The sequence below is a fragment of the Bos indicus x Bos taurus genome, chromosome 23 (assembly GCF_003369695.1).
Source record: "Bos indicus x Bos taurus breed Angus x Brahman F1 hybrid chromosome 23, Bos_hybrid_MaternalHap_v2.0, whole genome shotgun sequence".
Taxonomy (NCBI): domain Eukaryota; kingdom Metazoa; phylum Chordata; class Mammalia; order Artiodactyla; family Bovidae; genus Bos; species Bos indicus x Bos taurus.
Genome location: NC_040098.1, coordinates 35,821,185 through 35,834,120, shown reverse-complemented (window position 1 = coordinate 35,834,120; position 12,936 = coordinate 35,821,185). Strand labels below are relative to the sequence as shown.

The 12,936-nt window shown below is 38.8% G+C and overlaps 1 protein-coding gene and 1 non-coding gene across 4 annotated transcripts in view; one reads left to right on the top strand and one right to left on the bottom strand.

Moving 5' to 3' along the window:
- The window catches only part of LOC113881820 (chorionic somatomammotropin hormone 2), a 70,549-nt gene extending 59,312 nt beyond the window's left edge, over window positions 1-11,237 (top strand). The window contains exons 2-5 of one of the 3 annotated variants that reach the window (XM_027524934.1): window positions 6,058-6,239; window positions 8,235-8,342; window positions 10,082-10,261; window positions 10,893-11,237. In XM_027524934.1, the coding sequence (XP_027380735.1) occupies window positions 6,058-6,239; window positions 8,235-8,342; window positions 10,082-10,261; window positions 10,893-11,084 (662 nt within the window). In that variant the 3' untranslated portion in view covers window positions 11,085-11,237. Of the gene's footprint in view, window positions 1-6,057; window positions 6,240-8,234; window positions 8,343-10,081; window positions 10,262-10,892 lie in introns of those variants that run through there. The other 2 variants (XM_027524935.1, XM_027524932.1) reach the window with 2 other exon arrangements.
- On the bottom strand, window positions 3,660-3,768 carry LOC113882355. Its single transcript, XR_003508363.1, has one exon. It is a non-coding gene; the product is annotated as a U6 spliceosomal RNA (small nuclear RNA).
- Window positions 11,238-12,936: the final 1,699 nt, after the last annotated feature.

The window sequence follows — 12,936 nt, the reverse complement described above, 5'->3', positions numbered from 1 at the left end:
GATTTCTTTCTAATTCTAATGGCTAAATAATATTTGCCTATATATGTTACATCAAATAGTTTTAATCCATTCACCTGTTGAAAGATTGTTGTTTCTGTAACAAGGCTACTGTGCATAATGCTGCAATGAACATGGGAATGCAGGTCTCTCTTTGAGACAATGAATTCATTTCCTTTGACTATATATCCAGAAGTGGGATAATGCATCACGTAAACATTCTCTTTTAAATTTCTTGAATAACCTCCACAGTATGTGTTCATGGGAGTTGCACCAGTATACATCCCTACCAACAGTGCATAAGCACTCCTTTTTCTCCTCATCCTCAATAACATTTGTCATTTCTTACATTTTTGGTACTAACCTTTCAAACAGGTATGAGGATATATCCCTTGTGCTTTCGATCTGCATTTCTTTTGATTACTAGTGATACTGAGCATCTTGTCATATACCTCTTGATCATCTAGATGTCTTATTTGTGAGAAAATGTCTATTCTTTAAAGATGTAGCATACATTATGTTTATTATATTCCAATATATGAAACTCAGTTGCCTACCTATATATCAACAACAAACTATCAGAAAGTGGAATAAAGAAAACAATCCCATTTGCTATTGCATCAAATAAAGATAAAACACTTAGAAATAAACAAGCAAGGTGCTGAAAGATTTTATGCAAAACCTTTAAGACATTGATAAGAGAAATTTAAAAAGAGTTACAGATACGTAAAGTTAGGTTGTCTATAGAATGTGTTTCTTGAGGTCGGATTTTTATTACTATGCACTTTCCTCTTAGAACTGCTTTTGTTGCATCCTCTAGGTTTTTGATCATCATATTTTCATTGTTCTTTGTTTCTAGGAATGTGTTGATTTCCCTTATGTCTTCAGTAAACTGAAGAAACTCATTATTTAGAAATGTGTTGTTTAATCACCATGTGTTTGTGTTCTTTAAAGTTTTTTTCCCTATAATTGATATCTCATATCACAGTGCTCTTGCCTTGAAAATCCCATGGATGTAGGACCTGGTAGGCTGCAGTCCATGGGGTTGCTAAGAGTCAGACATGACTGAGCGACTTCATTTTCACAATTCACTTTCATGCATTAGAGAAGGAAATGGCAACCCACTCCAGTGTTCTTGCCTGGAGAATCCCAGGGACGGGGAAGCCTGGTGGGCTGCCGTCTATGGGGTCGCACAGAGTCGGACACGACTGAAGCGACTTAGCAGCAGTAGCAGTAGCAGTATCATAGTGTTGTGGTCAGAGAAAATTCTTGATATAATCTCAGTTTCCTTAAATTTATTGAGGTTTGATTTGGGACCCAAGATGAGGAGAATGTTTCATGTGCACTTGAGAAAAAAGTGTATTCTTCTGCATTTGGATGGAATGTGTTGAAGATATCATTTAGGTCTGTTTGCTCTAATATTTTCTTTTAGGCTTAAGTTTCCTTATTAATTTTCTGTTCTGTTAATCTGTCCATTGTTATAGGTGTGGTGTCAACATACCCTACTATTATTCTGTTACGGTCAATTTCTCCTTTTTTGTCAGTTAATGCTTTCCTTATGTATTGAGGTGCTCTCATGTAGGGTACATAAATAGTTAAAATTGTTATCTGTTTTTCTTGGACTGATCCTTTGATCATTTGGTAGGGTCCTTCTTTATCTCTTATAATAGTTTTGATTTTAAGGTCTATTTTTTTCTGATATGAAGATCATCAATCTGGCTTTTTTTTTTTATTTCCATTTGCATGGAATATCTTTTTCCATCCACTCACTTTCAGTCTGTATGTGTCTCTAGGACTGAAGTGGGTCTCTTGTAGACAGCATATATATGGGTCTTGTTTTTGTATCCATTCAGCCAGTCTGTGTCTTTTGGTAAGAATGGAAGAAGATAATAGCAAATAAAGCAACTGATAGAAGATTGCTTTCCAAAATACAAGCAGCTCAAACAACTCAGTCATCAAAAGCAAAGGCAAGAACTGCAAAAATAAACTAGTGAAAGCACATCAAACTCAAAACCTCCTGCATAGTAAAAGAAGCCATCAGTAAAATGAAATGACAACCTATGGAATGAAAAAAAAATTTGCAAATCACATATTTGGTAAGGGCTTTGTATCCAGGTATATATAAGAGACTTATGCAACTCAGTATGAAAAGAAATCAAACAACCCAAATTATTAAATGAGCAAAGGGAGAGTAAGTGTTTTGAAAACTCTGAAGAGTAGACTGTAGATGACAGACCCTGTAAATTTTTCCTTCCAGAACAAAAACCTGTGTCTTCCTGGCATTGCTCTCTTTAACTCCAATCACCTGTTTGGTGATGCAGTTCACAGTATACATCCTTTACTCAATAGCTCACCCAACACTGACTATATGTGCTCAGAATAGCCTTATTAACTATAACAAACTAATAATTACATACTTAATCTTGAGGCATCTAAAATCTAAGGTGATTTTCAGAATTTTCCACTCCACTGTTTTCTACATTCTTTTTCAAAATTGAAACACCTAGTATGGAAAAATGAGTAGGGAACCTCAACAATACATGCATAGAAAGTCATTTAAAACTGGGAGCATTACTGGATTACATTTTTGGGGAATGTATTATTACTAATACTATTGCAATTATATTGCCTTTAATTCTCTGCTATACTAGTGGATATTGATTTAAAAGAGTAATAACAACATACAGTACATAGTGCTCAGGGTACAGTAGATTGAGAAAGACAAAGCTTCTGAGGCTGGAAGGGAAATCACAGAAAATTAGCAACGGTATCAAAATGAAGCGCAGTATTGCCTAGAAAGAAAACAGAGTTCTCTAATTGTTCGGAGACAACACGGACAAGCAAGATGTGAGCCAACCAGCTTAAACTGTGTACCAGAAACTGCACCAGAAGGAAAGTGAAGTTCATAAAAATATGCTTATGCTAAATGCCAAAATCCAGACAGTAAGAGAATAGGGTAGGGTTTATGTAGATGCTGAAAACTACTCAGAGAGGTAGACATGGAAGCAAATACACTAATGAGCATCAGAAAGATCAAAGCACAAAAGGGTCTGAAAAATAAATCATCAAGGGACTTGGTAGTCTGATCAAAAGAATAAGAGAATCAAATTAGAAAACCAAAATATAAAGACTTGTGCACATGATAGACCAGAGAATGCTCAGCAGAGAAAATTTCGGCCTTAGTGACCAGCGAACAGAAGCCTCCAGCATCAGGAACAAAATCCCTGGGCAGGACTCACGACTGTGAGTTTCTGGGAACAGCCTCAGTTTCAAAGTTTGGTCACCATACAACCTAAAAGTGAACGCAGACTAGGATTATAGCTTGCTATGACACTGAATCACAGACAGTAGTGTTTGTTAGTTTACTTTTCTCATTTAACTATAAAGTTAATGAATCACTATTCAATGATAATTCACATCATCAGTTTCCAGTCAGATCCTCTTTAGTCATACAATGGATATCTGAACCTGTTATATGATCCCCAATAACAGTTTTTAGAATTGAATTTCTTGATGTTTAAGTGAAGGGGAATTGCTTTACAATACTGTACTGTTTTCGGCCAAAACATCAGCATGAATCAGCCATAGGTATACCTATGTCCCCCCGCTCTTGAACCTCATTCCCACCTTCCTTCCTGTCCCACCCCTTGAAGCTGTTACAGAAAAATATGGAAGGCTTCACAAATTTGTGTTTCATCCTTGGGCAGGGGCCATGCTAATCTTCTCAGTATTATTCCAATTTTTCATTATATGTGCTACCAAAGCAAACACACAAATAACAATTGGGGGAATGTCATGGAAACATGTATAATATCATATAGGAAATGAATCGCCAGTCCAGGTTCAATAAGGACCCTTGGGGCTGGTGCACTGGGATGACCTGGAGGGATGGTACGGGGAGGGAGGTGGGAGGGGGGTTCAGGATGGGGAACACATGTTCGCCCGTGGCAGATTCATGTTGATGTGTGGCAGAACCAATATAATATTGTACAGTAATTAGCCTCCAATTAAAATAAATAAATTTAAATTAAAAAATAAAAAAATAAATATTTGAGATAAAATATTAAAAAAAAACAATTTAACAGAAAGAAAAATCATATAGTTAATCATCTACCAATAGATGATCAATTACATTAGGAATTAGGGTATTCTGCTATATTTACCGCCTCTTATAAAATTGAATTTTATAAGGTCCAAAGTTTCATGAAGGAATTAAGCATATATTTATGCATAGCACATGAATACATGCAGAGAAATATATGCACACAAATATGTTTATGTTATATAAGCTATTATCCTCCTTGCCTGTCGCAATAAGCTCTTTAGTTGATAAGAGCGATAGTCCCAAATTTCTCCAACTTATATGTCTCCTTTTTGAGAACCACTTCTTTTATTTTCATCCCCTAATTTTAAATATTAATTTTATTCTTAGATACCATGCCATTTAAACTAACTAAGAGTAGAGAAAACCTACTAAATGCTGATATCTTATCCTTCATTAAATTATCACTCTTCTGGTAATTTGGAAAAAGAATCATATTCAGATCTCATTCAGGAGGATAAAATCTCTATTTTATCAGTTCTCTTGTCCAAATTCAATTTTTGCTCACTTCAGTCTTAAATTCTGCTTACTTACAAAGGACGCACAGGAAAAGTAATATTAAAATCATGCTTGCAAGGGTCTATGATTTTATGCTTCTGTTGGCCAAAGGTAGGGCCAGGAATAATTTCTGAAATATTACAATACATCATGGAAGCATGAAGGTCTAGTTCTACTGTCAAAGAGATGTTTGGAGATGGTTCAAAAACTAAAGCTCATGGGTTGTCAGGATGTACTCCCGACCAGGCAGGTAAATTTTGTCCTTAAAAAGTCAAAGTCAAGAAGAGGCAGGCCTTGTTTGCAGAGCCGATGATGTTGTCTTGGGTGCTGACCAGGTAATATTCTTGTATTACCATTTGGAGATTTATTTGCTATTTTCTTGAAGAAACAAACATAATGAGAAGAATAAACATGGATAAGAGTAGAGGAGCTGCCAAGGTGCCTAGAAGAAGGGCTAGCCAGGAGAACCAGGCCCTCACATTGATAATCGTCAAAGACTGTAACAGTGAGTGTTTTATAGACAGAGCAGAACAAGTGCATATAAAAACAATGTTCTAGGGTCACTGCTGTTTTGCAGTCAAAGACAAAATACTTTTCTCTTTAAGCAGAGTCATCATAGCTCCTGATGTAATCCTGGTTACACACATGCAGACTGAGGGCCACAGGCATGTGTGATGTGACATCAGAAAGTGAACAGATGAGTGTATTGGTGCCCAGTCACCTCCACCTGCTTCTAATGGGACCTGGGGAAAGTTACTTGTCCTCTCCAAGTCATCACATCTTCGTTAACATAACTTGATGATCATAGTGAAGATTAAGGCTATCTCACAGGGTTCCTGTGAAACACAAATTTTAAGATGTTTTAAAGCTTTTGGGAAAGTATCAAAGACATGCATGGGGTTACTAAGGTGAGTGAGCAGATCCAAGGTACAGTATCTTTTTCTCTTAGTATTCTCTCTGTACTCAATAGTGGTGATCAGTCAGTCACGTGTTTACTCTTACCCCAGCGTGATGGTAAACCACACAGATCGACTGGACTTTTCTTGTCATTTCAGTGTCTAAAATTCAAGCATTAGTCGATGTAGAGTAAAAACATTGCAAACTCCTAGAGGGCCTTGCTGCTCAGAGTCTGCAGAGTCCCAACATTAAACTGTCTTAAAAGAATGGCCTAAACACTCTGGTTCAGAATTAAGTTCCAAATGTTTGCAGAGCACTGAAGTATTTCTGGCAGCAATTCAAAAATATAGGGAGTAACCTACTTCTCCAACTCTCTGTCTGTGCAAATATCATCATCCATCTAAATTTACACTGAAAGTGCTCCTTCTTCTCCACCCCAGCTTCTACAGCACCAACTCCTGCTCTGAGCAACAGGGAAAGAAAAGGCTTCCCTCCACAGGATGGATTTGATAACCTCAGCTGACTAAATCATCTCAGAATGGCTCATGTTTTTATTTAAACAGGGTCCTGCCTGCTGCTGCTGCTGCTCATGTCTAATCTGCTCCTATGCCAAGGCAACTCATGCCCGTCCTGCAGTCCTGACGTGTTTGTCTCCTTACGGAAATCCCTTACAGACTTGTTTATCAATGCCGCCAGCCTCTCCCATGACTTCCATAACCTTTCCACAATAATGTTCCATAAGTTTGTAAGTACTATCGTGGTGGTGGTTTAGTTGCTTAATCGTGTCCTACTCTTGTGACCCTGTGGACTGTAGTCACCAGGCTCCCAGAAGGAAACCTCGCCGAAGTGATGGGACTATACTATCCTTTAAACAAGAAGGCTGCAGTAACACCGTCTCTAGGTCAAAGAAGCTTTCAGTTCATAAGATGTTGAAATCGAAGAAAGGATCAGTTTTGTGAAATCTCAAATAAAAGAAGTGCAATAACTTTTTCAATTTCCTTTCATTCATTTTCTTTTTTAAATTTCCATATAAATTATTTTGTATTTGTCAGCTAGGAATGCCATAAAATAATACATTAGACTCAGTGGAATAAACAGAAAATTCTTTTCTCACAGTTCTGGGGGCTAGAAGTCCCAGATCAGGGTGCCAGCAAGGTGAGGTTCTGGTAAGAACTCTTTCTTCCCAGGCTGGTTTCTCCATGAGTCCTCACAAAGGGTGGCGCATGTGGAAGAGAGATAGAGGAAAAGACACAGAGACACAGAAACATAGAGAAAATTCTCTGGTGTTTCGCTTCATGAAGACACTAAACCTATTGGATGAGTGTTCCATCTTAAGAGCTCAGTTAACGTTAATGGGCTTCACTGGTGGCTCAGATGGTAAAGAATCTGCCCACAATGTGAGAGACTTGGGTTCTATCCCTGGGTCTGGAAGATTCCCTGGAGAAGGGAATGGCAAGCCACTCCAGTATTCTTGCCTAAGAAATCCCATGGACAGAGGAATCTGGTGGGCTATAGACCATGGGATACCCAAAAGTCAGAACCCTTTTCAAAACACAGCACTTTGGCAGTTAGGGTTCTAACAACAACAACCCACTTCAGTAATCTTGTCTGGAAAATCCCATGGATGGAGGAGCCTAGTAGGCTGCAGTCCATGAGGTCGCTAAGAGTCGGACACGACTGAGCGACTTCACTTTCACTTTTCACTTTCATGCATTGGAGAAGGAAATGGCAACCCACTCCAGTGTTCTTGCCTGGAGAATTCCAGGGACGGGGGAGCCTGGTGGGCTGGCATCTATGGGGTCGCACAGAGACGGACACAACTGAAGCGACTTAGCAGCAGCAGCAGCTCTGCAGTGAACTGGGTGGATGGAACATGTTAAATAAAGCTGAATCCCGGTCACAGAAATGAATACTTTGTAGTTTTTTTAATGGTACAAATTATTGTTCTAAGATTTGTAGGGAATAGGTTTTGAGCTACAATAGAAGGGGTGTTTACAATTGGAAACAATTATACTCTTTCTGAGGAAGTTATTTGAAAGTTGTGTGTTAATTCTTTTAGGTCAATCAAGGAGCACACAGTGGAAGAGACAGCTAATAAAAGGCGGTGCTAAAGGTTTCTATTAAATTCACGTAGTTCTTTTTACTCACTAGGTTTTCTTTTATCCTCCATTTTGACTGTCCTTTTTTTTCCAACTCTTCCAAGTAAACAAAAGATTAAATTGTTAAATATAGGTGCATGCATGCACTCTAAGTCACTTCAGTTGTGTCCAACTCTTGGCAACCCTACTGACTAGCCGAACAGGCTCCTCTGTCCATAGGATTGGCCAGGCAAGAATACTGGAGTATGCTGATGTACACTGTTGCAAGGGATGCTCCTCACCTAGGGATCAAACCTGAGTCTTGTTATATCTCCTGCATTGGCAGGAATGTTCTTTACCATTAGTGTCCCCTGGGAAGCACCAAATATTGGTACATATGTGCTATATTTGGTTCAAATAGTAAAAATAATGATAATAATAAAAAAACAGAGAAGGGAAAAGGTTAAACTTAGAAAAGTTATATGTAAAATCATTTTTATAGAGACAATGTATAGAAAAGTAGGAAAAGAATGACTTTCAAATTTTGTGATTGCCCCCCCCCATTAAAAAAAATACACGTCTATCAAACATGTTAGTGTTCTGGTAATGGGTTCATCTACTCAATGCCCAACAACCCTAACTAATTGCCTGATCACTTTCAGGATGAAAAATATGCCCAGGGCAAACAGTACTATATCAATGCCACCAAGAGCTGCCACACCAATTCCTTCCATACTCCCGAAGAAAGAGATAAAGCCCAGCAGACGAACGTGAGTCTTTCACCTGGGTTTTTCACCGGGTCAAACGAGACAGCATGTAGGTTACCAGACTTCAGATTATTAGAGGTTATGGTAACTGTACATGCAGAAAAAGGTGGAGGAACTGTAAGCAGTTGAAGACAATTATATTATGCACTTCATGAAGCATGAGGGAAATCAAGGAATGACTAAAGATCTGTAGTAGCAAGATAAATAACAGATCTATAAATTGTCTATGCAGACAACTTTAGTTCAACCAATGCATTAGACACAGGATCGCAGCTATTATTCTGTATGAAAATGGGAAATGAATGGGAACTTCCATGGGTAAAATATAAGATTGCAAAATTATGAATATGTAAGAAATACACCCATTTTGAGTACTCCCTGTTAGTAGTGACTCCTACTTGGGAGTCCTATACTGCACCATCTGAGGCCTCGCATCTGCCTTTCAAGGCTCTCCTGATTCTGCTTCTACTTCTCTGATACCTTCATTCTTCATTCTCAATGACTCCTCCGTCGCCTTTTATTCTTAATTTGTAAGTCTCCCCTACAAGGCCTATAAACATTGCCTTGCTTCTCATGGCCGCAACACTTGCCTCTGTTCTGAGGACAACACAGTTTACATATCAAGCCTCAATCCTTTATGGCAACTCCAAATTTTCACTGTTATAATCTCTCCTTTCTTATTTCCTGCATTATCCTTCTTCCTAACATTATTTAAAATGTTTCCACATGCATCCTACCTTAAAATTCTATCTTCTCTCTCTACAACCTTCTTAATGATACCAGCATTCTTTTCCCCTGTTAAGCTCATTAATAATGAGGGTGAACAAGGAAAAAGGACAAAGAGGGAGAAGAGGAGGGATTTTCAATAAGCTTAAATTTAAAGTTTATTGAGAGTTACTACACGGCCTTACATTTTACTCAGCACTTTATGTGCATTACTATATTTAATCCTATTGAGTTCTCTGTTCTTTACCAGTAAAACAGTTCATGGCTATAAAGAAATCAAGCATATTAACTAGAGATCTTCAGCCCCCGGGATTTTCAGGCTCAATTCTGCTAGTAGTAGTGAACTAGGGGGGACCCTCCACTGTGAATCCCACTGATGCTGTTACTAAAGACAACGCTGTGCCATTTTTTGCCCAGACACTTGTCAACAAAACAGACTCTTCTGATGTCAGCAGGGGGCTGGTGTGGGATCAGCTGAGGAGAGAAGCCTGTTTAGGAATGTCATGTCTTTTCATTGTCTCTTTGATGTACTATCATAAAACAATTACCAATCAAAAATCAATACAAGTGACTCATCTGATTCATTAATACGAATGAATCACTGGGTGACAATGATGTGGGCACAGGTGGAATCCCTCTTTCCTGGGTCAGGCACTGCAGCACATACTGACTTGCGTAAATACTTAGATTCTCTCACGGAAATATACAAACACAAAAGAACTCACTGAATGGTGGTAGAATTTCAGAGGAAAAAAGAAAATTCTTTATGTTATAAATTAGAACACACCAGAAGAATCAGTTCCTAAATTAAGCTAGATTTTTAATATTTCAGCAAAGTGTGAACTAACAGCTTACATTTTATCCTTTTGCAACTTTTACTACCTTCAAAAATCTCTGCATGCACATAGGAATAACCAAAAGTTTTTTTAGGTCAGCTGCTCTGAGCAAAGATCACATGTTACCAAATCCACTGCATTAGCATTATTTTAATGAGACCTTTTCTTATGGTTGCTTAGAATGAAGACCTTAGTAAGTGGACACTCGTGTTACTGTACTCCTGGAATAATCCTCTGTACCATCTAGTCACGGAGCTGCAGAGTATGAAAGAAGTGTCAGAGGCTTTCCTATCAAGCGCCATAAAGATTGAGAACATGTCAGACAAACTTCAGTCATTCATAGAGAGTCAATTCAGCAAGGTGAGCGTCCTGTAGAGGGCTTTCTTGTTTTCTTCATGAATGAAAGAGGTGACCTCTGTAATGCGTAAGGAGTTTGGAAATATCTCATTTTGTAAGAAAAAGGTTCATCACTACTTTATGTTAGACTACTACTACATAAAGCAGGAGCCTAGTCATTCATAATGATAGATTCTACTGTAAAGGAATCAGAATTTCACTGCAATTTTTGACATGTGCAGCCTTCCCTGCATTGCACATAATTCCACCAAAAGCTTGCCTCTTCCTGGGCACTGGTGATTGAAATATTTTCAAAAGTAATAGTACTAGAGAAAAGAATTTCCAAGATCAACATTTTTCTTCAAAGTATCCCAGCACATCTGCTATTGAAGTTCCACTTGACTTCTTTCTCTGTTCTCCTCAAATCAACGGATAAGAGAGGGAAGGAAGAAAAGAGAAAGTTAAAACTAAACTTGAGTTCCATTTATACTTTTTAGATTTCTAATTGTTTTCTTATAGGCTGGCTCCAAAATTGGTATCTAGAGAGTTTTATATTCATATGTCTTCCCCAAATCTTTATTTGATAATTAGAAGAAAAAAAGAGAAGCGTATATTAATAAAATGCACAAGAAGTCATTATCATTTGGGTATTCAGATTATTGTTCCAGTCTTGAAGATGATCCACGAGGCTCCCAGTAGCTGGTCAGGACTCCCATCCCTGACGTCCAGCGATGAAGACAGGCGTCTTTCTGAATTTTATAACCTGTTCTACTGCCTGCACAGGGATTCACGTAAAGTTGACACGTACATCAAGATCCTGACGTGCCGAACCCGCAAAACGTGCTAAATCCACATCCATCCCATCCAGCTCTGAGATGGTCATAACGATCTATCCCACAGCAAGCTACTTTGAAATTTAGAGCTTTTTAATGCATGCTCTGTAATGGGTCTCCTCTTAAAAAAATAAACACAGACACTTTAGAGATGTGAAAATCTAAAAGGGCAATTTGTTAACATTTCTTATCTCCATTTAAGAGTAAATCAAAAGAAAATCCAACCCTACAATAGAGAGAATGAAGCGCCTACTAAAATTAGTCACAAATAGCAGAAGCTGGCATTACAAAGAAGACCATTAAGAGATAATGTAAGAATCACAGCCAATTATTCTGGGTCAAGTTATTAGAATCAAAGAATTAGACAATTGTTCATGGTTCTGGTCATGCTACCAAGAAGACTGAATTCTCAGGATTCTTTATGAAAGCCAGCCACGACTTTCAGCCAAATATCACAGTGTTACACCAGACAAGACAAGTGCTTTGCACTTTTGTGTAAATAGCATGAGGTTTACTAAACTGTGTAAAGATTGTTAGGATGCTGTCTTAGTCCTTCTGGGATGTTGTCTTAGTCCTTCTGGGATGTTATAACAAAATATCACAGGCTTAAAAACAATGGTAATGGATTTTCACAGTGGGGTCATGCAGGGTCCATTCTGGTCACACACTTCCTACTGTATCCTCACACGGGGGAGGGCTCGGGAACACTGAGTGTCTCTTATATATAAAAGCACTCATCTCATTGAAGAGGCTTCATCCTTACAATTCCATCACCTCACAAAGACTGCACCTAGGGTTACCATAACCATGGGAATCAGGATTTCAAATTTCTAGGGGACACAAAGGCTGAGACCATAGCAGATAGAAAGGTGAACTGGCTCATCCTCCTCCAGTGGCTGTCCTCACCCACACTCCATTGCATCCTCATTTCCTGCATCACCTTGCAGCCATTCCATACATTCTATCACTCTGGGTTTCACAAGTCCATATCAGTCAAGTGTCAGCTCCATCTCATATTCAGCCTATTCAATGTCTCCTTCTCCCCTGCTGAGGTCCAGGGAACCTACCAGGAAGTGCAGATGTGTCCATTTCTGCAACCTTCCTTCTCTCTCCCTCTCTGGATTTTCATTTTTTGGATCATGTTGGAGCAGGGGAGACGGTGACGAGAAGGGAAAGTTCTGACATCATTGACTTACATGGTAGTGTTCTAGCATTTTCTTGGTCCAGATGGACTGAACTGAAATTCCTCCTGACTAACAAGTATTTCCCTTGTGGGGTATCCATGTGATTTTCTAGGACATTCACAAGTTGGGGATCCCCAACTTCATAGTTTCCTTTTTAATCAGGGGAAATATTCTGGAACCACAGCTCCCCACTTGCAGTATTCTCCACAGCCTCTCTGTTTCCCTCACTCTGCAAGCACCATCTGGAGAAAATTAAGCAGCCCACAGTCAGCTGCCTACTAACTGACCCACAGGAACCCCATGTATCATAAACACTCTGATCAATTGAATGGCAGAAATACTGGTGTGTATCTGTCCCCCACCTGGGGATTCTGGACAATTGTCCAACTGGTCACGTAGACACTGAGTAGATCAGAAAGCTGGATTCAAAAACACATTTATCTGAGAAGTGAGATGCCATTCTCTCTTCCTTTTAGATTAACTATCTTTGGCATTAATTATTTGGCCTTACAAACATGCCCTAGTAAGTCCCTGAGTTATAAAATCCTCCAAATAGACTGAGTCTCTACTGAGACTGGAGCAATGTGACTGGATTAGGGATGCTCAGCTTGTTCAACAGCCTCCAAACAACCTGGGATGAGGGCCGATCTCTGACTGTCTCTCCTAAGAATTCAGTGATGTA